Source organism: Thamnophis elegans, chromosome 8, assembly GCF_009769535.1.
Source record: "Thamnophis elegans isolate rThaEle1 chromosome 8, rThaEle1.pri, whole genome shotgun sequence".
Taxonomy (NCBI): Eukaryota; Metazoa; Chordata; class Lepidosauria; order Squamata; family Colubridae; genus Thamnophis; species Thamnophis elegans.
The window spans coordinates 3,366,487-3,392,511 of record NC_045548.1 but is presented as its reverse complement, the minus strand read 5'-3'; the positions used below and the strand labels follow the sequence as shown (position 1 = coordinate 3,392,511).

Genomic DNA, 26,025 nt, shown 5'->3' with positions numbered 1-26,025 from the left:
TACAGTGTAGGTTTTCAGTCTCCAGTCCAGCCCACAACCCACAAATAGTTAGGGACATGCAAAAAAAAAACCAACACAAAATTATGTACATAAAAATCCCACAGATTTGTACATATGCTTATATATTATATCATTCAACTTGTGGCAATATCTGGTAGAAATTTCACCCCTGCCCTTTTGCAGAATTTATATAACTCTGTTCAAAATCAAACGTGTGCCTTTTCTTGTAACTAATCCTCATTGCGTTCCATGGGTCCTTGTTGGTACACATACATATTTGCATGCACAACCCTAACCTTAGCATCACTAACCATTTAGCAATGTTAAGAGAAGGCATGATCCCATGCCGTGCCCCTTCTGGCATTTACGGAAAGCCAGTGCATATGCGGGAGCGTGGGAAAATGACGCTGGATAATTGCAGTGAGTGAATTCAGCTTGCAACTGTTCATTACATAGTTCCAATGTTTCTTTTGGCCCCTGCGATGGCAGGAAGAAATTGCTCGGATTTACCATGTTGCAATAACTGGCAGTGGGAGTATCTGAGATGACCTCCATATGGTGGCCACAAAATGGGCTTTTGCCAGTAACACATACGTAGATACATATATAAACTTAATACCAACCTTTCAGTTCTGAGAGATGTTATGGAACCACAGGTGCTTAAGATGAAGAAGAACATTTCTTCTTCTTCTTCTACAAGAGCAAGAATGATAAAATAAATCATAAGACATGCCATAATAATAATAATAATAATAATAATAATAATAATAATAATAATATATCGTGCAGACTGATTATAAATTGCGGCACAATTCAGAAGCACAAATGATCCATTGGAATTTGTGCAAAAATTATAATATTAAAACAGCAACAAACTGGTGGGAACATCAGCCTGAAAAAGTCACTGAAAAGCAGATGGTCAAGATCTTGTAGGATTTTCGTATACAAACGGACAAAATACTGGTGCATGATACACCAGACATCACACTGGTTGAGAAAAATAAGGTCACAATCATAGACATCGCAATACCAGGTGATAGCAGGGTTGCCGAGAAGGAACATGAAAAAATCGCAAAATACCAGGACTTAAAAATCGAAATTCAACGACTATGGCACAAACCAGCAGTGGTAATTCCAGTGGTAATTGGCACACTGGGTGCTATTCCAAAAGCACTGGAATTACATTTAAAACAGTTAAAAATTGACAAAATCACCATCAGTCAAATGCAAAAAGCCGCACTGCTTGGATCTGCACGCATATTAGGAAAATACGTTACGACGTCCTAGGCCCCTGGGTGGGGCCCGACTAGTAACCAATGCCAAATCCGGCGAAACAACTGGCCGCTGTGATACAATTGTATAATACATCGTGCAGACTGATTATAAATTGCGGCACAATTCAGTAGCACAAATGATCCATTGGAATTTGTGCAAAAATTATAATATTAAAACAGCAACAAACTGGTGGGAACATCAACCTGAAAAAGTCACTGAAAAGCAGATGGTCAAGATCTTGTGGGATTTCCGTATACAAACGGACAAAATACTGGTGCATGATACACCAGACATCACACTGGTTGAGAAAAATAAGGTCACAATCATAGACATTGCAATACCAGGTGATAGCAGGGTCGCCCAGAAGGAACATGAAAAAATCGCAAAATACCAGGACTTAAAAATTGAAATTCAACGACTATGGCACAAACCAGCAGTGGTAATTCCAGTGGTAATTGGCACACTGGGTGCTAGTCCAAAAGCACTGGAATTACATTTAAAACAGTTAAAAATTGACAAAATCACCATCAGTCAAATGCAAAAAGCTGCACTGCTTAGATCTGCACGCGTATTACAAAAATACGTTATGACGTCCTAGGCCCCTGGGTGGGGCCCGACTAGTAACCAATGCCAAATCCGGCGAAACAGCTGGCCGCTGTGATACAATTGTATAATAATAATAATAATAATAATAATAATAATAATAATAATAATAATATATCGTGCAGACTGATTATAAATTGTGGCACAATTCAGTAGCACAAATGATCCATTGGAATTTGTGCAAAAATTATAATATTAAAACAGCAACAAAGTGGTGGGAACATCAGCCTGAAAAAGTCACCGAAAATCAGATGGTCAAGATCTTGTGGGATTTTCGTATACAAACGGACAAAATACTGGCGCATAATACACCAGACATCACATTGGTTGAGTTATCTAACCGTACGACCAGGGCTACATTTCATATTTCAAGTTACTTACCTGTATGTACCTGCAGGTGCTGTATGAACATATTTTGCAAGAAATTGCACACAATGATAATTTACGGGATAATAGTGAATCATAATAACAAAGATAATAACTCCATTTTAGTGGGGACCTGACAGTGAATATCTTCCATAGCGTCTCCCACACATCCGCCACCCCGCTGCAATAATCCGATCATCAAATAGTAGAAATGAACAGGAGACTAATGTATAGTGATCGGCCTAATTAATAAGCGCTTCTTCATACAGAGAGATTAAGAGACAAAAGCAAATAACAATTTTGATCAGATCTACAGACCTTAGCTTTCAGATTGCAATGGAGTGTTAGGTTGGACAGCCAAGGATGTTTTAAGGCTGCACCGGCACTTATTCTCCAGCTAAAGAGAAAAGAACAAGGTTGTCATGTGTTATATATACAGGAATGTTGCAATACTTAAGTCTGATATTTGCTTGTGTGTTGATGTTTTAAGGTAACAGAGGTAACAGCAAGAGGCAGCTTTAACTTGAGATGTGAATATGAAAAAAAGCAAAGCATATTTTCAGAAATGGTTTTCTTAAGTTTATCTCCTATGGCAAACAGTTTATTGAAGAATAGCAATAGCAATAGCAGTAGACTTATATACCGCTTCATAGGCCTTTCAGGCCTCTCTAAGCGGTTTACAGAGAGTCAGCATATCGCCCCCACAGTCTGGGTCCTCATTTCACCCACCTCGGAAGGATGGAAGGCTGAGTCAACCCTGAGCCGGTGAGATTTGAACCGCTGACCTGCTGATCTAGCAGTAGCCTGCAGTGCTGCATTTAACCACTGCGCCACCTTGGAAGAACAGCACACGGTAACTAGAACACGCTTCAGCACTTTGCTCTGCTTGACAGCTATTTATATGGGAGCTGTCAAGAAGAGCAGCCAATAGGAACAATGTAAAAAGCCCACTTCCAACCAGGCACATCTTAGTCCATAACCCGACAAATGCGCGCACAACAAAAGCGCGCCAAGAAAACCGCGGTGAGAAAACTGTGATGTCATAAACATGCCCACAGCAACTCACCGACAAAACCGTGCCCACAAAAGTGTGATTTAAGTTAAGGTAAGGGTTAGGTTCAGGGTTAGGTTTAGGTTTAGGGTTAGGGTTAGGGTTAGGGTTAGGGTTAGGATTAGGATTAGGGTTAGGGTTATTAGGTTGTTATTAGTTGTTTGTTGAAGGCGCGCTTTTGTCGGTGCGCTGTTGTCGGCCCGCTTCTGCGCTCATTCGTAGGTGTGATTTTGACTCGCGGTTTTCTCGCCGTGGTTTTCTCGCCGCGCTTTTGTCGGCGCGCTTTTGTCGAGCGCGCATTTGTTGGTGAACCTCTTAGTCAATAGACGTGAACCTTTGGTTGCAGGGCTGTCAGTTGTAAGTCAAGGACTTGCAGACGGTCGTAAGTCGATGACTTAAGACCGATCGCAAGTCGAGGACCTTATAATTAACATAGTTCAGGTTTATTAATTAAAAAAAACAACTTAGTAACGTTATGTAACTAGTATCTAACAATTAATACTTGCCTTATCCTAAATAACCTTTTAATAAAATGCAAAGATTTTTCACTTTCGGCATTTCACGAATTTGTTTTATTTCTTGTTCATTTTAGTAGTCTCAATATGATTCTGTCAAACATGATGATTATTTTTGTGTATTTCCAACGGAACTGAGCAGACAACATATTAAAAACAAAACATTAGAGATGTGCAATTACCATTTTTCTTTGATAAGGAGCTTAGAGATGAAATCTTTGGCTTCTTCAGACACATTCTTAAATTCTTCATCATCAAAGTCCCACCTACAAGCCAGGATGTTGTTCAAAGTCTCATTATCATCATCACCCAGAAAAGGAGATAATCCAGTAATCCTATAAGAAGAAGAAGAAGCATAACCCAACATTTCAGAAGAAACGTGGTGGCTTAGTGGCTAAGACTTGTGGATCAGAAAGGTTCGCAGTTCGGTGATTTGAATCCCTAGCACCGTTTAGCGGAGTGAGCTCCCGTTACTTGTCCCAGCTTTTGTCAACCGAGCAGTTTGAAAGCATATACAAATGCAAGTAGAAAAATAGGAACCACCTTTGGTGGGAAGGTAACAACGTTCCGTGTGCCTTCATCTTTCAGTCGGGCCGGCCACATAACCACGGAGACATCTTTGGACAGCGCTGGCTCTTCGACATTGAAACCGAGATGAGCACCGCCCCCTAGAGTCAGGAACGACTAGCACATATGTGTGAGGGGAACCTTTACCTAACATTCCTGAACCACTCATCTCACTCAGAGTGGGATTCTGGACGGTGTTCAGTAAAAATGTTGAAATATAAGAACGGTATATAAGAATTATATTTTTTAGAGGAATAGAATCTAAAAGGAAGCAAGGTTGATTGAACTCTGTTAAAGAAAAGTAGTTAAAAGGTGAATGGAGTTCTCTCAGAATACCATCCAGCCCCACAGCTGCATGCTTTTCTGGGTTCCCCATGTGAGGTTGAACCCCTTTTCAGAAGGCCAGGAGATGGTGGCCTGCCTCACCTCTGTGGGAGTGTGAATATTCCACAAGGAGGGGACAACAGCGGAGAAGGTTGTTTTCCTGGGCCCTGCCACTTGGGATTCTTTAACTGACATAGCAATAGCAATAGCAGTTAGACTTATATACAGCTTCATAGGGCTTTCAGCCCTCTCTAAGCGGTTTACAGAGTCAGCATATCGCCCCCACAGTCTGGGTCCTCATTTCACCCACCTCAGAAGGATGGAAGGCTGAGTCAACCTTGAGCCGGTGAGATTAGAACCGCTGAACTGCAGATAACGGTCAGCTGAAGTGGCCTGCAGTACTGCACCCTAACCACTGCGCCACCTCGGCTCGTATGTCTGCAACATACTTTCTCTGTGTTTTGTTGACTACGCATGGCATTATCAAGAGTCTTCCCCAACACCAACTTCCAAAAGCATAATTCTATATTGCTTCTGCTTTAATTTTTTTGCTTCTATAAAGTGTCACAGGGAATGGGATGGCTTGCATGATTATGGTCTTTGTAGATACAGACACACCATAGCATCCGAATTTGTTTTCCAAGGTCTTCATTCCTATTCTATGAAATGCTAATTTGTAGCGTATTTCTTTATTATTGGTTTATTTTACAGTGGATCGTAGATCTCAAAAAGTCATAATCTAGCACCATATTTTCATTTTAACTCCAACCGCCTGCTATGTCTGTTGCTATTAGTTTGTTCTTCTTTCTATTTAATATTAGTACATTTTTTTCATTGTTCCCTTGCCTTTCATTACTAGAGGTTGCAGAAATTTTTGCATTTTCAGCTGTCACAGTAATGTCATCAGCATAGCACTAAAGAGTGTGATTTTAGCATTCCTGGCTTCATCATCAGCCAATTTTTTTCCTCTTCTGCTCTTTGCAATCAAGTTTCATATGCTAAAACCTTTGTAAATTATTTCATGATATTTGAGTTAGTCCAAAAAGTCCATCATGGGGTTTTTTTTAAACACACAAAAAGAAATACCTAAGGATATTCCAGAGGGGAAGTCTATGTTATCAATCACAAAGTATTAGGCCATCATTTTTTTTCTACCCAACAGATTGTCTAGTATATGGAATAATAGCAGATGCTCTCAGAAAATGTGATCCCTTTGGAGCATCTTACCCTCCCTGCTGGAGTGAGGTCAGCTCTAACCCTCCTTATCTTCCATAACAGCTTAAATTCCTGGCTCTGTCAGTTCACTCAGGGCTCCAACGAAAGAGTTTCATATTGGGGGTGGTTGATTAACAACAGATCCCACCCTCTTCCCTTCTCATCATACTCCGTCCCTTCCCATCTTTTTAGTTAGCTTCATTTTTTTATAGTATTGTACAGGGGTGGGCTTCAAAAATTTTAGCAACAGTTTTCTGCTCAGTTGCTGGGTGGGTGTGGCCATGGTGGATGTGGACTGGTCATCTTCCTCATTTCCGCCCTCCCTGGGATCCAGAGATTTTCCTCGAGCCTCCAGGAGGGAGAAAACGGCCTCTCCAAGGCTCAGGAAGTCCTCCAGAGGCCGGACATGGACCCGTTTCCAGCCTTCCAGAACTTCCGGAAGGCCCAGTTTTTGCCCATCCCGAGCCTCCGCACAGGCCATGTACTTTCCTGGCCTCCCAAATGGGCCATGAGGGGACTCCTGGGAGGGGAGGGACACGGTGGGTGGGGCGGGGCAGGGTAGGCGGCGCCAGCCAGGGATGGGATTCGCGGGTTCTCCGAACTGGGCAGATTCTTAGCTAAAGATTCTCCCAAACTCATGCAAACCTTCAGCAGCCCATCTCTTGTATTTTACTTACAATACTACAGTACTTATTTGATTTTATAGTGTTTTATCTTTTAACATTGTAAGCTGCCGAGAGTTAAAGTATGATAAGATGGATGGCTGATAAATTTTTAAAATGAAGAAAGACAGTGGCCATTATCATTATCTGTCCTCATCCGATAGAATTCTACGACCCAATAAAATTACGCGACTGCACAATAAAAAAATTCACCATCATAATATTTCAACCCTAGTTCAACTTACAACATGTAGGCAATGACACCAATACTCCACATATCAGTAGGAAAAGACACAAAATCATAGTTTACAACTTCAGGAGCGAGAAATTCAGGAGTGCCAAAGTTGACTTTAAGTTTTTCTCTTGGTTGGTATCTAAGAAACAAAACAGAATATATATCTATATATATGTGGGAAACAGTAGCAGCAAATATGGCCTTTACAGCATAGGATAATAATTCAACAGTTTTCCTAGCTAGCCATTTTAATTTTTCAAGAAAGGGACAACAAGGTGGAGAAGATTTGTTTAGGGTTTTAATTATCTAAAGAGAATCTGATCAGGTTATTTATCAGGGTTTTTTTTAATTGATGGGAGAAGTTAGAGGGAAGGAGACCATGATTGATAGTACCAAAGACCGCTGAGAAATCCGGGAGGGTCAAAATAGTTGCATCATTGTTGCATCCCTTCCAGTGGTGGGTTTCAAAAATTGCTCGAACCTACTCTGTGGGTGTGGCCTCCTTTGTGGGAGTGGCTTGCCGCCCATGTGACCGGATGGGAGTGGCTTGCCGCCCATGTGACCGGATATGAAGATGCCGACGACACTTGTCAGAACCACCTTAAATTCCCTCACACACAGCACTGGCATGCATAAGAATATGATGTAAACTTGTTTTTTTTAAAGGCATCTTTGATTTGCGTTAAAACAACTTCAACACACGCAATGTTCTGATAGCACCACAAACGCAGTGGTCATCCTTACCTTTCACAGAGGCACTGAGTTTTATACATATGAGCATGATAGTTTAGAATAATCATATCCAAGGACCAGTGGTGGGTTTCAAAAATTTTTGGAAGCTCTTCTGTAGGTGTGGCCTGCTTTCCGGGTCCACTGGTGGAACCTCTTCTAACCAGTTCGGTAGATTTGACGAACCGGTTCTACCGAATAGGTGCGAACTGGTAGGAACCCACCTCTGATCCCTTCCCTCATGAAGTCATGAACAAATGTGACCAATGTTATTTCAGTGCTGTGCCCTGTCCTGAACCCAGGTTGAAAAGGTCCAGAAAATTCGCTTCATCCTGGGTTCTTTGCAACTTGGAGCCAAACGTGTTCTCCATAACCTTCCCCAAGGGAGAAGGTTGAAGACTGGATGGACATTCTCGAATACTATTTGGGTCTAAGGGATGGCCTCTTAAAAAGGGCTTAAGATTTAACTTGTGGTGTTAAATAAGTCCCACTTGAAAGTGTTGAAGGCTTTCAGAATGAAAGGCTTCGACTTTTACCCATGATTTTGGCCTCATTAGAACCTCTCTCACTGTTTATCGTACCAGCCCCCTTTCCACTCCAATAAGAACAGCTAATTATTTGAATTGATTTGATTATTGAATCAAATAATATGAATATTGAATGTTACCCGTGAAGGGAAGGTTAGAAATATTTTTGGACTATATATAAAGGCTATTAATAACAATAACAATAAAAAGAACAAAATTAGACACAACTAAGTTTTAACTAATAGGGGGGAAATGTTATATAGGATATAGTTAAATAAAGAAAGGATAATGATAATAAATTATATACATGGAGGATTAGAAAATTTTGGTATTAAATATTATGGATGTTTAGCTAGAACAGGATACGAGGATTTAATGTTAATGGAGGATTTTATAAATAAGTAAATGAAATGCCAGTATGTGGTTATGTATTAAATCTTGGTATATTTTATGATGAAGGACGTTTAAATAATCATAGTCAAATAAAAGTGGAGGTATGATGATGGTAATATAATAAATATCCGAGTTAAGATATTTGAATTAATATGAATTATATTTGATGACCATGGAAGAGATGCACAAAAGCCTTTTGTAACCAACTGATACACTTTCTACAGTATGTAAAGAAGGAGGATTTGCATGTTTGTTTTGAAAATAATTTTTTTAATAAAAAAAGAACAGCTAATTATTTGAATTGATTTGACTGTTGAATCAAATTGAATTTAATTGAATTGATTTTAAAAAATGACAGAAGAAATAGCATTCAGAACTTTCCTATGAAAATTTCAAGTCCCAAGTCCTGCAGTATTCTAAACTAGAGCAATGTTATCCAAGGTCAACCCTCTTCTAATAAACTAATTACAGTTCACTTCTTATTTAATCTTGTTTATCCCCGAAACATGATATCAAACTGAAATGTCACCAGTTGAGAAAAATGAGAACTGCTGAATATTGGATTAAAACAGCCTACCTTCTTGCCAGCCCAAAGTCAATAATCTTTATTTGATACTCTTTTCGATTCACACACATGATATTCTCAGGCTGTCAGAAGAAAAGGGGGGGGAAAAAAGGGCACATTTGTGAGAAATGCTGAAAGAAATGCTCTGGGATCAGTGTTAAAAATACACCCGAGCATAAAAATACACATCTGGATGCTGGTGCTTTATAGCAGGTTAGGTTCTGTGGATACATCAAACTATAATCATGTGGTATCTGAGGCTGGGAACACTCCACCAGGGCAGTATTTCCCTTGTGGTGGCCTTTCTGTTTGACAGAATACAGAAATTTGAGATAAAGAATTCATTAGTGAGCTTTCAGAAAGGAAATGAAAGCACTCTGGGCTGGTTTCAGGAAACCAGGGACTGCAATTTGCAGCCCATTGTGTGCTGATATCGGGACATTTCAGAAAACATTGCTTTAATACTTTGCTGTGTAGTTGAACTTTTTAGTTTATTCTTCAACAAGCCAATATCTGACTGATTAACACCAGGAAAATGTGTGGCCTGTACAGAAATTAACTATTAACTAATATAGGGTGATGAAAAGCTATTGTAGGTAAACAACTAAATTATTTAAATGCTGGTTTCATTGGTTCTGCTTCCTAGATTAATGATGGAGTCGAACTTCCAAATGTAACTTACAAGTTTAGCTAAACATCAGTTTCCTTTTGTGATGTCAGCCTTCAAACAACCTCCCTTGCACTCCCTACTCGCAAATTTACAAATAGTTTGATTTTGATTTTATTATATTTATATGCCGCCCTTTTCCCCCGAAGGGGACTCAGGGCGGCTCAGAATTCAAATCAGGGAAACTGAGTTAACTCCAGATCTGAAACCAGTTCCAGTCTGGATGTGGGACACAGTTGGGAAAGTGGAGATTACTGTGCTTCCCGATTCAGAATACAAATATTTAAAGAAAAATAAATCATGAACATCTATGTGATAGAAATATTTCAAAGTAAATTGTATCTAGTTTGGGCTAAATTCCCCAAACCAGAAAAAATACAGAATTAATCAGATTTTCATTCCGTTACTCTCATAAAACTAAATATTCCAACATCTGATAAAAAATACATAAAGAGGCAATGTAACAAATTGATATTCTATTAAGTAAATTGGCAATTAAAAACTACTTTATCCAATGAAATAAGTATCATCAAAAAGGAAAAATTGATATCGTCTCTCTTCGAATCCAGACTTAGTGGTTTTTTGCAAACAGAGGTTTGGCATGAACAAAAATTAGATTTTCCTTCAGCCAGAGGCAACTGAGTTTTTCCTAATGGGTTTAGTGTTATAGAACTGAAAACAGAGTGACGTTCAAGTAACGTAATAGGCATTCACTCTCACCAGATTTTTCAATTATTTGCGATCACATTCAGTAAGCTAAGTCAGTGTTTTTCAACCTTTTTTGTGCAAAGGCACACTTTTTTCATGAAAAAAATCACGAGGCACACCACCATTAGAAAATGTTAAAAAATTTTAACTCTGTACCTATATTGACTATATATAAAGTAATTCTCCCACGGCACACCTTACACTATGTCACGGCACACTAGTGTGCCACGGCACAGTGGTTGAAAAACACTGAGCTAAGTAGCCAAATACATGGCTGTAGTTTAGAGAAAACCGAAGCTCTGGATTCCTAAATAAAATAAACATATAGAATGCAACAAGGCTCAATAGCTGCTCTTCATAGAGGAAGACAAGTTCAGGGCAGTTCTTGAGTCAATGGAGGGTACGCTTTGACATCTACTATAGCCTCGCCATCAAATGTATACCTCTTAAATTCTCATTATTTATAAAAAGGTGATAGAACTTCTGCATGATACCATCATAGCAATAGCAGTTAGACTTATATACCGCTTCGTAGGGCTTTCAGCCCTCTCTAAGCGGTTTACAGAGTCAGCATATCGCCCTCACAGTCTGGGTCCTCATTTCACCCACCTCGGAAGGATGGAAGGCTGAGTCAACCCTGAACTGGTGAGATTTGAACCGCCGAACTGCAGATAGCAGTCAGCTGAAGTGGCCTGCAGTACCGCACTCTAACCACTACACCACCTTGGCTTGACTCAGTCCTCAACCTGAGTAGACGTTCTACCCATTGTCTACAAGGTCTAAGGAGAATCTGGGTTCTCACTTCTATCCCCATTCCTAATATGCTTCTATTATCTGAGAGAGTTGAGTCTATTCGTGATATTCAGAACTTCAAATCAAAAAGGGCCATTAACTGCAGTCATAATGCTGAGTTTAAAAGATGTCCAGTCTAGTATATACATTTGTTTTTGCATAAGAAGTACAATAAATGCACAGCACCTTCAAGTCCAAATGGAGAATATACATTTGATGCATGAACTGAATCCCTTCACAGATTTGCTTTATGAATAAGATGGCATCCATCTCTGTCAAGTTGGAGCTCTCATCAAGAATCCGATCAAACAGTTCTCCTCCTTCCACACTGAAAAGAGAGACAGATAGACTTAATTGGTGACTCAATGTGCTGAAAATTTCACATTCAAGAACAATATTCTCCAACCTGGCGAGGTCCACATGTCCATACTATCTAGGACAGTGTTTCTCAACCTTGGCAACTTGAAGATGTCCGGACTTCAACTCCCAGAATTCCCCAGCCAGCATTCGCTGGCTGGGGAATTCTGGGAGTTGAAGTCCGGACATCTTCAAGTTGCCAAGGTTGAGAAACACTGATCTAGGACTATAAAGAAAACCACAATTGGGGAAGGCTGGTCAGAAATGTGTGCTTCCCGTGTGACTATGTACATAGACCCTCATATATTGTGTACAAAACAAACAAACTGCAACAAATCATTCAGGACTTGGTTATTACAGGATTTAGAATACAGTATTTGATAGCAATTCCAAAAAAACAAGTGTCAGCAGCCTTATGTTTTTTGAAGGTGAAGAACATCAAGAGGTGAAGGTCAAGAGATTTGTCATAGATATACATACGCTTTTCAGTGAGTAAACAATTACTGTAAACCATGGAGGTACAGAAATCTAAGTATGGCATTTATTCTCCAAATAATGAGGCCTACCTTAGTATTTGTCAGGCAGAGGACAGAGAGGGAGATAAATGACTGTTTTAAGAATATGAACCCTCTAATGCATTCATGACATACCTCCCAACGGCCGATAAGATCTCACAGGATGGGCCTTCTCCAGGTGCCGTCGACCGGACAATGTCATCTGGCGGCTCCTCGGGGGAGGGCCTTCTCTGTAGCTGCTCCGACCCTATGGAACGATCTACCCCCAGAGATCCGGACCCTCCCCACTCTCTCGGCCTTCCGAAAGGCTACTAAAACCTGGCTATTCCGGCAGGCCTGGAGCTGTTGACCTCAGGAATGAAGTCCAGCCCCGCCTACATTGAGTGCATGAAGTGGTTTTTTTTAATCTGCTTTCTTCTCTTTTTTAAATTTTTATCTTTGATGTATTTCTGTAAGCCACCTGGAGTCCTTCGGGATTGGGCGGCATATAAATTCATTAAATTTGAATTTGAATTTGACATACTTCCGTAGTAATGCTTTATATGCAAAATTAAATCCCAGATATCTCTAAGCACATTTCACTGAAAATGTTGCCAATCTGGTTCATACTTCCAACTTCCCCTTCCCCCTTTCAGGATACCTTGTAAAGTTGCATATAAAAATTCAAATAACCCAATCAAATTGTATGTTTCAATACATCCATATCAGAGGTGGGTTGCTTCCGGTTTTACTACCGGTTCGCAACTCGCGTGCGTGCACTATTCAACGGAAATTGTTATGTGCACATGCGCAGAACAATTCACAGTGAACTGTGCATGCACAGTCGCTAAAATCCAACATGGCAGCAACATCAGTGGCAGCAAGGGAACCAATTCGGAAGTGTGTCAGGCCTGGGTTTAATAAACTGTTTAACTGTTTATTAAATTTATAGGCCGCCCAATCCCGGAGGACTCCGGGTGGCTTACAGAAACAGAAATTAAAAGAAATTAAAAACAGATTAAAAACACAACAAATTAAAAAGACACAACATGCACCCAATCTAAGCGGGGCTGGACCTCAATCCAGAGGTCAACAGCCCCAGGCCTGCCAGAATAGCCAGGTCTTAATAGCTTTTCGGAAGGCCATGAGTGGGTAGGGTCCGGATCTCTGGGGATAGCTCGTTCCAAAGGGCCGGAGCAGCAACAGAGAAGGCCCTACTCCGAGGCATCGCCAGCCGGCATTGTCCAGCTGATTGTACCCGGAGAAGGCCCATCCTGTAAGATCTTATCGGTCTTAGGGAGGTGTGCGGCAGAAGACGGTCTCGAAGATAGCCGGGTCCTAAGCCATGTAGGGCTTTAAAGATCATTACCAGCACCTTGAATCGTGCTCGGAGACCAATAGGAAGCCAGTGCAGCTCACGGAGGATAGGTGTAATGTGGGTGTACCTAGGTACACCCAGTATCGCTCACGTGGCTGCATTCTGGACTAATTGTAGTTTCCGAACACTTTTCAGCGGCAGCCCCATGTAGAGCGCATTACAGTAATCCAGTCTTGAGATGACAAGAGCGTGAGTGACTGTTTGCAGTGCCTCCCAGTCCAAATAGGGCCGCAACTGGTGCACCAGGCGAATCTGGTGAACCTGCTGATTCTGTGACCCAGGCCTGAAATCTACTACTGGTTCAGCGGAACTGGCAGTAACCCACCTCTGATCCATATGCAAACAGAAGTTGATTCAATCTCTGTAATGGTTTCTAATTTTGAATCTGTAAATATTTGCACAGAGGTAGTAAGTGTAGATACTGATTCCAATAAAGGAATTTCCTAAAGGTGAATTTAAAAGATTTTTTCCTCCTCAGGACTTACTTCTGCTCAGTCACGATGTAATCTTTATAAACCTGTTGCAAGTTAAGTATGTCAGAGGAAAATGGAAGATGTAGGTTGGAACTGAACAGCTGTGTAAATTATAGAGGATGTTTACATCCTCTACCAGAGGTGGGTTCCTACCAGTTCGCACCAGTTCGATAGAACCGGTTCGTCAAATCTACTGAACCGGTTAGAAGAGGTTCCACCAGTGGACCCGGAAAGCAGGCCACACCTACAGAAGAGGCTCCAACATTTTTTGAAACCCACCACTGGTCCTTGGATATGATTATTCTACACTATCATGCTCCTATTTATAAAACTCAGTGCCTCTGTGAAAGGTAAGGATGACTACTGCGTTTGTGGTGCAATCAGAACATTGCGTGTGTTGAAGTTGTTTTAACGCAAACCAAAGATGCCTTTTAAAAAACAAGTGCTGTGTTGTGTGTGAGGTAATTTAAGGTGGTTCTGACAAGTGTCGTCGGCATCTTCATATCCGGTCACATGGGCGGCAAACCACTCCCATCCGGTCACATGGGCAGCAAGCCACTCCCACAAAGGAGGCCACACCCACAGAGTAGGTTCGAACAATTTTTGAAACCCACCACTGTCCTCTACACTCCCATGAAACATAATTATGCATTGCTGGGTTTAGCATACTGTTGGCTGAGTAGGGAATGAGGAGGATCACATTAAAGGCTTTGGTTCCAGACACAGCTAAGAAGGATAAGCATCTGATTGATACCTACTATTCCATAATAAGGACCACATCATTTTTTGATTCAAAAGCATCGTACAGCTGAATGATGTTCATGTGGGTCAATTGATTCATGATATTAATCTCATTTTTTACTTCATCCTGCAAGGGAAAAAAAAAATGTTGTTACATTTGATGTAGCAAAAATCTTGATGCCATCTTTAGTATTGTTGATTTTCCTGCCTCCGTGTATTTGTTTAAACTCTTAAAGCATCCTTTTCCAATGCAATGCAATCCCAAAGTGCTGAACTTTTGGAAATATCCACCTCCAACGTTCATAATAGACAGATCAGGTTTTATCTAAATTGATTTGGTGGCTACAGTGCTGTAGAGTGTTGAGGAACTCTGCAATGAAGCTTTGCTAAATTGTTGTTAGACAAATGAGCAAAAGCTGAGAAAAGAGAGTAAGATTTTCTTCCTAAAATAATAATGGGAAAGAAATTACAATAAACAACCTTGATTTCTGACCTCTGCGTTATAGATTATAGATTAATTTGATGTGGGGAGGGGGGGGGAAGAGTGAAGTGGAGATTTCAAAGGCTGCTCTTTGTACAATAGCTAAGATCTTTATATCACACAAAAAGCCAAGTTTGTCCAGGTGAAACCAAGTTAGTAGAAACAAAGCCCATACATTGCTCTAAGGCATGGGTGTCAAACTCACCATGTCACATTGCTGTCATGTGATGTTTCGCGATGTTTTCCCCAGGGGTGGGCGTGGCCTGTGTGGGATGCATCCAGCCCGCAGGCTGCTAGTTTGACACCCCTATGTCCAGTGGTGGGATTCAAATAATTTAACAACCAGTTCACTGCCCTAATGACCAGCAGGGTAAGTGTGGCTCGGTGGACATGTGACTGGGTGGGTGTGGCCAACCCAATGTCACTCATGTCAATGGGCGCTTCACATCAACTGAGTTTGAGTTTGAGTTTATTTGGTCTTGTATGCCACCTACTCCCGAAGGACTCTGGGCGGCTTACAATAAACAAGGGAAGGGGATAAATAAACAAAACAACACTTTAAAATACACAACAGTCACAGTTTCCGTGGGGCTGGATATTTCACAAGCCCCCCGGCCTGCTGGAGCAGCCAGGACTTGGTGGCTTTGCAGAAGGCCGGGAGGGTAGTAAGGGTCTGGATCTCCACGGGGAGGTCATTCCAGAGGGCTGGAGCTGCAACAGAGAAGGCTCTCCCCCGGGGGGTCGCCAGCCAACATTGGCTGGCAGATGGAATCCGGAGGAGACCTAACCTGTGAGATCGGTCTATGGGAGGTAATCGGCAGGAGGCGGTCAATCAGGTACATTTACTGTTACAATGTAGTAAGGATTAGCCAGAGAGGCAGTTTCTGTAAGCAGGGCAATAAAGTTTAGGCTAGAAACAACACCAGAATGTTTCCTTCCTGCCTTCCTTACAGGATTAGCCCTGTAAAGTGGGGAAAAAAACAAACGGAAATTTCTTCCAACAATCGGTTCTCCAAACTGCTTAGAAAGTTACCAACTGGTTCTCCCGAATAGGTGCGAACCGGCTGAATCCCACCACTGTTCCTATGTCTAAGGTGTTATTCAAACCCCACTTACCTTTTCCTTTACATTCCTGGCTTTTATAATTTTGGCTGCTAATTTGAGACCTGTCTCTTTCTCTTCACATCTATGTACCTGGCCAAATCGTCCACTAGAGAAATGGGGGGGAAAAAAGCATAATTAAATTCAGATGTCTGGTGACTTTTCATTTCATTTATTTTGAAGTTAGGGCAATCCTAGGGGTTAGGAGAATCAGTCGCCCTGACACTGTAAGGCTGATCTTATATACTTGTTAAAACATTATAATAAAGGATTTAGGAGATCAACATGATTGCTCCTATTTCCAGAAGAGAAGCAAGAAAAATGACAATGCCCAGGCTTCTGGCTCGTCACTTCAGTAAATGGTGAGGTGGACATAATAGAGCTTTAAGACCAGCAGACTTTCCTTCTCATGAAAGTGTCATGCTCTGAGGTAGAATTTAGAATACTCATTCATTTTTAGTATAAGATAGGCCACTTATTTGAATTGTGAATTGATTTGCTTGCTTGGTAAGAAGAAGGACTTCCTGAACCACCAGAATAATCCAGAAACCATCAACTTTCTGTTCAGTCATCGATTTAAAATATGTAAACCATTGTTACTCTGGACTAGGATGGCTATTTCATTGCTTCATCCAAATTACACTGCTTCCTAATCTGTACTATAGTAATCTAGGACAGTATCCAGGGATTGCTCTGATTATTTTAAGAGATTCTGCACTGAACGAACCATAATTTTGGTTCAACTTACCCTCCCAAAACTTCATTCAAGAAGATTTGATAGAAGCTACCAATCCCAGCTCTTTTTGCTTTGATGATCCTGTGATCAAAAGGAGCAGGCGTTGCGGGCATGTTATCTGTAAATGATAAACACAAAATGTCACATCTGATATGAACTAATAATTGAGAGACACACATGTTTATATGGTTATGCATCCCTTTGAGGTAGGTTTTTTACTGCTGGCAACTGCCTGGACAAGAAGTAGTTAGCTATTGCCTGCTTCTTAGAGCTGAGACAGAATGACTGGCCCAAGATCATCCCATTGGGTTTCTGCCTAAATCAGGATTAGAATTCACTGTCTCTATCCTGCTGTCTCGAAATTATTTTGGGTGCCTTTCAAGTTTTTGTTCAGGTATTAAATGTAATGAGCAGCTTCAAATCTCTGTTTTTCCTTCTTCAGGATCTGAGTCCTGGGCATTGTTGTTTCATTTTGACGGTGCAAAAGATTCATTGTTTTCTGAAAATCTCAAGATCTGGCTTGGAATAGGATCCCACAAATTCTATCATGGTTGATTCTGACTTGGTAGGTCCTAAAAGAATTTTGTAACAGTTTGAAAATTTGAAAAACATAATGTTGATGACCTAGAAATACAGACTTGTAATGCTGTTGCAGGCTACACAGAGCTACCTATTCATCTTAATAAAGTCAACCTTTAATCAGTGGAACAAGTTGCCTCCAAAAGTTGTGAATGCTCCAACAGTGGAAGTTTTTAAGAAGATGTTGGATAACCATTTGTCTGAAGTGGTGTAGGGTTTCCTGCCTAAGCAGGGGGTTGGACTAGAAGATCTCCAAGGTCCTTTCCAACTCTGTTATTCTATTCTATTCTATTCTATTCTATTCTATTCTATTCTATTCTATTCTATTCTAACCTTCATTGTATCCAAGCAGCACAAACATGGGAAAGATGAAATGAAACAACTATAAATTGACATCTGAGGCACCAGGAAGTCAAAATGGATCCGACGCTTTCAGTCAGAAAACCATACTTTTTATTCTTAAGGACATGAAAAACAAGAAGAAACAGCTTTGCTTTTATAATTAGGAAGAGCATAGTAAGAATTGTACTTCGTTTCAATGTAATCAATGATAGTATCAATTAGACTTCACGTTGAAGAGGACAAACAATAAGTTGGAAAGATTCAGTTGCATTAGTGAAAGGCACATCTTTGGGAGACATGTAAGAATAGGTCAGGAATAAATTGTCATGGAGAAAATCTATCTGTGTTGTCAATAGGAGCTGAAACAACTTGGTGGCACATTTAAGTAAAATTTAATTTAATATTAAAACAACTTGCTTCTATTTCTGTGCATCTAGCAAAGCACAAACCTTATAATCTGGCAATCAAATAAATCAATAAAAAAGTTAATAACAATAATAGACAAACAAACACATAGCAGTTCTCATTCTCAGGTGGGATTTTCAGCCAGTATAGCTAACAATCCAAATGTTAATTCTTCCGTTAACAGAAGAACGTAGAGAATGAAATACAAATGCATTCTTTTTGCTTGCAATTAGTACATTATTTTATATATTTTAAAAGCTAAGTTGTACCAATTATAAGGTTGTCCCCCTTTGAAGCTTCTGGCTTCATTTTGTTCTTGTTGGCAGCGATTGATTTAGACGCGACTGTTTTCCCAGGTAAGGCGAATTCTGTTGTTTTTGGCTTAGCTGTTTCTTTTGGTTTAAATCCACCGCTGGCCTTGGCCACATACACTCTGCTCCTCCTGTTGACATCTTTGAGAAAACTTTTCTCGTTCACATGACGCTTGCTGCTGGTGGTCTGCTCATCTTTCAAAAGGAATGAAACTTTTTCATTTTCTTTATGCCTGGATGAGAAGATGCAGATTATTCTAGTGTCATCTTGGGAAGAGTTATGGAGAAATATAAACAGCCCAAATGATAAGAAGCATTTTTTTTTTTTTAGAGTTCATGGTTTATAAATGAATACATATTTCACTTTACTTTTTTACTTCATTTTACTTTTTATTTTATTTTTTATTTTTATATTCAGTTTATAGAGCTGCCCGTCTCAAGGTGGCGCAGTGGTTAAATGCAGCACTGCAGGCTACTTCAGCTGACTGCAGTTCCGCAGTTCGGCTGTTCAAATCTCACCGGCTCAAGGTTGACTCAGCCTTCCATCCTTCCGAGGTGGGTAAAATGAGGACCCGGATTGTTGTTGGGGGCAATATGCTGACTCTGTAAACCGCTTAGAGAGGGCTGAAAGCTCTATGAAGCGGTATATAAGTCTAACTATTGCTATTGCTCACATACTTGATTCTCGGCGGCTTACAAGATTAAAACACGAACAGTATAGCAATAGCAGTAGCAGTTATACTTATACACCGCTTCATAGGGCTTTCAGCCCTCTCTAAGCGGTTTACAGAGTCAGCATATCGCCCCCCACAGTCTGGGTCCTCATTTCACCCACCTCGGAAGGATGGAAGGCTGAGTCAACCTTGAGCCGGTGAGATTAGAACCGCTGAACTGCAGATAACAGTCAGCTGAAGTGGCCTGCAGTACTGCACCCTAACCACTGCGCCACCTCAATAGGCATTTTGCTACTTCCCTCTTATACTCTAGGTTCATTTTTTACAAAATAACTCATATTGTACATCATTTAGCAATGGCAATCCCAGTCCCAATTGCTGTCATAACCTGAGGACTGCCTGTATACCGTTTCACTGCCAACGAAATGGCAGAACATTAGAACAGGAATAGATCTTGTAGGTATGTGAGACAAATCCCCTCCCAGCTAAATTGGGAATCTTATAGAGCAGACAGCTGACATTTTATCATTATCTCACAAACTTCTACAATATGTTGGCTAACTCGTTATATATGTCCATAACATATTATGGATTCCATCTAACTTACAGAATATTCTTAAGGGAGATGGTTTTGGTTGAATAGAACCATTCAATTTCCCTTCAAAATTTTAGAGTATGGTATGTAGTTCTTTCCTTCTCTAGAATTCAGCGCCTATTAAATTATTGTTATTACTGGTTTCATTATGGACAGGAACATTAAGTCTTGCTATCAATTTCATTAGTAACATGTCAAAATTTCTGTAAGAATGTTTTCTTTGTTGTCCAAATGTTCTAAACCAACCTAATCCAACAGGAAGTTTTCTTATGCATGTTTTGTATTTCTGATTCCGGGTTATGCCAATGAGATTGCAAAATAATAATAATAATAATAGTATTCCTTGTACAATAAAAGCCAAGACTTGAGAGGATTATAAGTAATGCAAGACCAATATTTGGACCAAGTATCCTACAACATGTTGAACAAGTTTTGTATTCTTGTCAACAATTGTTAGGCTAACAATTATTTCAACATCTGCTCAAGTCAATTAGAAAAAAGTGTAAGTTGGATATTGCCTTCTTTTTAACACAGAAGGACAAGACTGGAAGGCCAACACTGCAAAAAGAAGTTTTTGTAGAGGCTTCGTAGTCCAGGCTTGTTTAACGCAGGGAATTCAAAATAAGAACATTCTGGTCAGATGGCTAATCTGTTTCTGCTTCACAGCTTTTAATGAGGGGGTATCTATAATCGTGACCAGTCAAAACCGCGCTCGACTAAACCGCGCCCGATTAAACCGCGTCGCTGACGTCATCAACAGGGCGACAATAGCCAGCGCGGAGAAAGAATGGCGCTTTAAATAGCGCTTTGAAAGCAAGCCGATTCAACTTAAGGTAAGGGTTAGCTTTAGGGTTAGCTTTAGGGTTAGCTTTAGGGTTAGGTTAAGAGTTAGGGTTAGGGTTAGGTTAAGGGTTAGGATTAGGTTTAGGGTTAGGTTAAGGGTTAGGTTTAGGTTTAGGTTTAGGTTTAGGGTTAGGTTAAGGGTTAGGTTTAGGGTCAGGTTTAGGATTAGGTTTAGGGGGGTTAGGTTTAGGTTTAGGTGTTAATTTTAGGTTTAGGGTTTACAGCGTGCTTCTGTCTCCGTGCTGTTGTCGCCCTGTTGATGACGTCAGCGACGTGGTTTAGCCGGGCGCGGTTTAGTCAGGCGCGGTTTTGTGGGTGAACCATCTATAATTACACTAAGGAATTAATCCCTTTGTCAAACTATCCCCACATTCCATATATTTCTCTTAATTCTTAACCTAAATTTATATTTCTATAAGTTACCCTTTGAGTTTTGCCTTTGTCCATCTGATACTTCTTCAGAGCTACTATATCCATCCCCCTCAATAATCTTTCTCCAGGTTGTACAGTGTATCTTTGTCTGCGGATGATCTTTAATCTAATGATCCAAGGCAGGGCTGCCAAACCCGTGGCCCAGGCGCTTCATGTGTCACATGCCCACCCCCTGGTTTAGCAAAGGGGAAAAAAGTAATGATATGTCACCTGACGAAAACATGATGCCGCGAGTTTGACACCCTTGGATCCAAAGTGATAGTGTGTGTTTGTATTACAAATCTAGCTTCTACAGTTTATTTATTTATTAAATTTATAGGCCGCCCAATCCCGCAGGACTCTGGGCGGCTTACCAAGCGAAAGAAAAAAAAAGGAAAAGGAAAAAAAGAAAATAAAAAATAAAAAATAATTTAAAATTCACAATACACATTCGTTCTAGTCGGGGCTGGACCTTTCAATAAGGTCAACAGCCCCAGGCCTGCCGGAAGAGCCAGGTTTTTACAGCTTTCCTGAAGGCCATGAGAGTGGGTATGGTCCGGATCTCTGGGGGGAGCTGGTTCCAAAGAGTCGGAGCAGCCACGGAGAAGGCTCTCCTCTGGGGGCCCGCCAGCCAGCACTGTCTGGCTGACGGCATCCGAAGGAGGCCCAATCTGCGGGATCTTATCGGCCGTTGGGAGGTATGTGGCAGTAGGCGATCTTGCAGGTACACTGGCCCTAAGCCATGTAGGGCTTTAAAGGTAATAACCAACACCTTGAATTGCATCCGGAGACCAATTGGTAGCCAGTGCAGCTTGCGGAGGACAGGTGTAACATGGGTGTACCTTGGTACACCCAATATCGCTCGTGTGGCTGCATTCTGGACTAACTGATGTCTCCGAACGCTTTTCAAGGGTAGCCTCATGTAGATCAGTTCAATAAACATTGCACGATGCTGTAAGAATAAATCTAAAGGGAGATAGTGTGGTATTAAAAACATACTTGATATCTGCCTCTGCTATTGATTTTTTTCTTTGAGATGTTTTTGCTGATGCTCCTGCTTTTTCATCCTTGGGAATATCTTTTCTTTTGTCATCTTCTCCTACATTCCTTGGACTTCCTTGAGATCCGTCATGCTTCTTCACAAGTCCTGGATCATCCCCTCCTGTATCTGGGTTATTTTGACTTTTGTTGGCTTCATTTGGATTCACTTCCACTGGACTCTTTCCTGGGGTCTTCTGCAGAGAGCCTTTCCAACTGTTGCTATGATGCCACCCTGCAGACGCTTTAGACTCAGAAGAGTCATGAGATTTGGGGAAGTTTCTTTGAACCAGAAACGGGTTTGCCTTCTCTGTATTCTCCTTGTTGAGTTTATGGATCTTTTCTGTATGAGAATGTGATTCTGACTTCTCATCCGACCCATCTATAACTAAGGGGGGAAAAAATACCAATGATTTCAGTGAAAAGAATACTTATGCAACATCATTCAGTTATTCACACTGCAGAAACTTCTTTTTTCCTTTTGAAAGTCAGGGACTTTCCAGTTTATGGTGTGACGGAGTCAACCACTAAGAGTCTAAATATTGTATATTATAAAGATTGTATTCTTCTCACTCAAGGGTGTTTCTAGTTGAAGGATTCTGACCACTGTTATCCATTGCTCTTCTTTTAAAACGTTTCCATTCATTTTCCACGTATGAAAGCACAACTTCTAAATGGCATAGGAATCCAACCCAAATGTTACAGGGCAACAGGGAAGAAAAATGTAACTCAATAACAGGCATGTTGCACCTAAAGTGTACAGTTACACCCTAGATAAACTTTATTAGTATAGTATAGTATAGTATAGTATAGTATAGTATAGTATAATATAGTATAGTACAGTACAGTACAGTGTTTTTCAACCTTGGCAACTTGAAGATGTCTGGACTTCAACTCCCAGAATTCCCCAGCCAGCTTTCGCTGGCTGGGGAATTCTAGGAGTTGAAGTCCGGACATCTTCAAATTGCCAAGGTTGAAAAACACTGGTAGAGTAGAGTAGAGTAGAGTAGAGTAGAGTAGAGTAGAGTAGAGTAGAGTAGAGTAGAGTAGAGTAGAGTAGACTATCTATACTAATTGCAAAAGAAGGCAGAAGACTATTCTTTTCATCCTTCCTATTTTAAAATTTTTTGGAACCATAAAAAACTCTGAAAGGAAATTGGGTTCAGAACTTTAAATTCATTTATTTTATCTTATTTATTTAAATGTATTGATCACTCCACTCCAGAGGACTCTACAGTTAATATACGGTTAATTTGTTCGTCCCCATTCAGAAAACGGATTTTCAGATGTTTGTCTGATATTTGGGGACATTTCCAAAAAAATAAATAAAACAAGTGTATATTGTCAGTTGTGCTAACTGTAATTCCTTTGTTCTACTGAACAAGCCCCGTTGTAGCTCAAATTGAAATTTCTGTTTGCAGCGAGCAAGGCAACCCCTCTTAAGATTTAGCAAACAAGTTATGGCAACAGACAATTAAGGGGACACAGTGCTTTTAATATTGGTAAGTAACATGGCTGATCTAGTTACAGGAGTGAGGTTATGCAATGCTGGCACAGGAAAAATAAAACTAGCTGATCTAGAGGGATGGACTTGGCACAAGTCCCATGGGCAAAAAGCCAAGGTTAAGAAATTTTATCCCAGAATGCCCTGGGGTGAAAACCCCTTTTTTTCCCCCATTTGACAAATCATATTCTCCTTGGCTAGGGCACAAAGCTGCAAAAACAATACCACTTGTGTTAGTTTTCAGAGAAAGAAAAAGATATCTAACCTGAGGAATCAGGCATTTTTTCCTTTTCTATAGATTTTGTTCCCTTTGCAGTAAGATACGACTTTTCCTATGGGAAAAACAAGCAGACAGGTCAAGGTTTCATAACATATTTCCTTTGTAAAATGTTGCATTTCCTTGTTCTAAGCCCAGATTTTCCAGGACTGCCAATCAAAATCGAACTTTGACAGCATCTGTAATTATTTCCCCTTTCTCTCACCATTTATGAAATTCTTTCACCTGAATTTTGTAATTGTGCAATATACTTCTCTGAACTGTCTGGGGTTCCCTTAAAGAAGGAATTCAGAGTCCAGTCCCTGCTGCTAAATAATGTTTATTTCTTGGAAAGGTCTCTGCTGATTTGCATAATCTGTTATGTATGAAAATGTACTTAAGATTTTACTCTTATTCAATGTTTGGCCACCATGGAGGTAAAGTTTTAAATCTGAAATACTTAGTGAAATGTCACATCTTCTGACATTTCACTAAGTATTTCAGATACTTAGTGAAATACTTAGTGAAATATTTCACTAAGTATTTCAGATATTTCAGAGCCAAGGTGGCGCAGTGGTTAAATGCAGCACTGCAGGCTACTGCTAGATCAGCAGGTCAGCGGTTCAAATCTCACCGGCTCAGGGTTGACTCAGCCTTCCATCCTTCCGAGGTGGGTAAAATGAGGACCCAGATTGTTGGGGGCAATATGCTGACTCTCTGTAAACCGCTTAGAGAGGCCTGAAAGGCCTATGAAGCGGTATATAAGTCTACTGCTATTGCTATATTCTTTCCTCCCGTCATTGCTAGCTAGATAAATGATAGAACATATTTACATTCTCTAATGAAATTAAGATGAGCAGAATTCTATGCAAACCTACTGAAATTAAAAGCATGAAATAATGAACATGCCAACCTACTGAAGACAAAAGCATGATAATGAATTTTGATACTGAAATAAAATAAGCCAGTTAACTTTTAAAACAGTTAATCTAGAAGATCCATAAAAATACAAATTTGAGGAGCCATGCTTTTCCAGACAACTCTCATTCTTTGAAGGTTTTTTTACATGAATATGTAGTCCATGTGTAACTATAAAGTTATCTTAACAAAACCTAATTTTTTTAAAAAAAACATTGACACATCTTATATCTACCGCAACAGAAATGGTTTCCCAACAACTACGTTTTGAATTACATTATAGAACCATACAAAGCAAGCACAATTGGCTTTTTTGTTACCTGAGTGCCATATTTAGGTTGACTCAGCCTTCCATCCTTCCAAGGTGGGTAAAATGAGGACCCGGATTGTTGGGGGCAATATGCTGACTCTGTAAACCGCTTAGAGAGGGCTGAAAGCCCTATGAAGCAGTATATAAGTCTAACTGCTATTGCTATTGCTATTTAGCTTTGGATGTGAATATCGAGAGAGTGACAGTCCCCTCAAAATAGGCAAAGCATGGAAACAGTGTGTGTGAGAGTGTGCGTGTGTATAAATTGCAATTTGGAATCTACGTCTGATCTCCAGGTGGCTATGCAAGTTTTGCGAGGCAGGCAATAAATATCTTTTCCAAAGCAATATCGATCACATCCTAATTATGTCACCCACTTTCAACACAGCCCTTTCCAGACAGATGCCAACTGTAAGAAGTATGTTTCCAACATTAACATATATGTCTTCACCTTCTCCTTCAGAATGGCTAATATTTTAGTCGAGGTTCGAGGTTCATTTTATTTATATGCCGCCCTATTCCCAGCGGGACTCAGGGCGGCGCACAAACCCAAGGAGGGGAAGGGAAACACAAAAACGACAACAAAAAAATACAGGGCATTTAAAACAACCAACAGCCACACGATTCGAGAGGGGAAGGGAACTCATCGACCCCAGGCCTGCCGACACAGCCAGGTTTTAACGGCTTTTCGGAAGGCCTGGAGAGAGGTGAGGGTCCGAATCTCTGCGGGGAGCTCGTTCCAAAGGGCCGGAGCCGCCACAGAGAAGGCCCTCCCCCGGGTAGTAGCCAGATGACATTGGCTAGTAGACGGAACCCGGAGGAGGCCTAATCTGTGTGATCTAATGGGTCTTTGGGAGGTAATTGGCAGCAGGCGGTCTCTCAAG

General features: G+C 40.6%; 1 protein-coding gene across 1 annotated transcript in view; it reads right to left on the bottom strand.

Moving 5' to 3' along the window:
- Nucleotides 1-660: 660 nt before the first annotated feature.
- MYLK4 (myosin light chain kinase family member 4) overlaps nucleotides 661-26,025 on the bottom strand; it is a 40,834-nt gene continuing 15,469 nt past the window's right edge. The window contains 12 exon segments of the mRNA XM_032222846.1: nucleotides 661-693; nucleotides 2,563-2,641; nucleotides 3,993-4,145; nucleotides 6,824-6,952; nucleotides 9,040-9,110; nucleotides 11,381-11,522; nucleotides 14,655-14,764; nucleotides 16,235-16,328; nucleotides 16,968-17,073; nucleotides 18,551-18,825; nucleotides 22,115-22,535; nucleotides 23,923-23,989. Of these exon segments, the coding sequence (XP_032078737.1) occupies nucleotides 661-693; nucleotides 2,563-2,641; nucleotides 3,993-4,145; nucleotides 6,824-6,952; nucleotides 9,040-9,110; nucleotides 11,381-11,522; nucleotides 14,655-14,764; nucleotides 16,235-16,328; nucleotides 16,968-17,073; nucleotides 18,551-18,825; nucleotides 22,115-22,535; nucleotides 23,923-23,989 (1,680 nt within the window).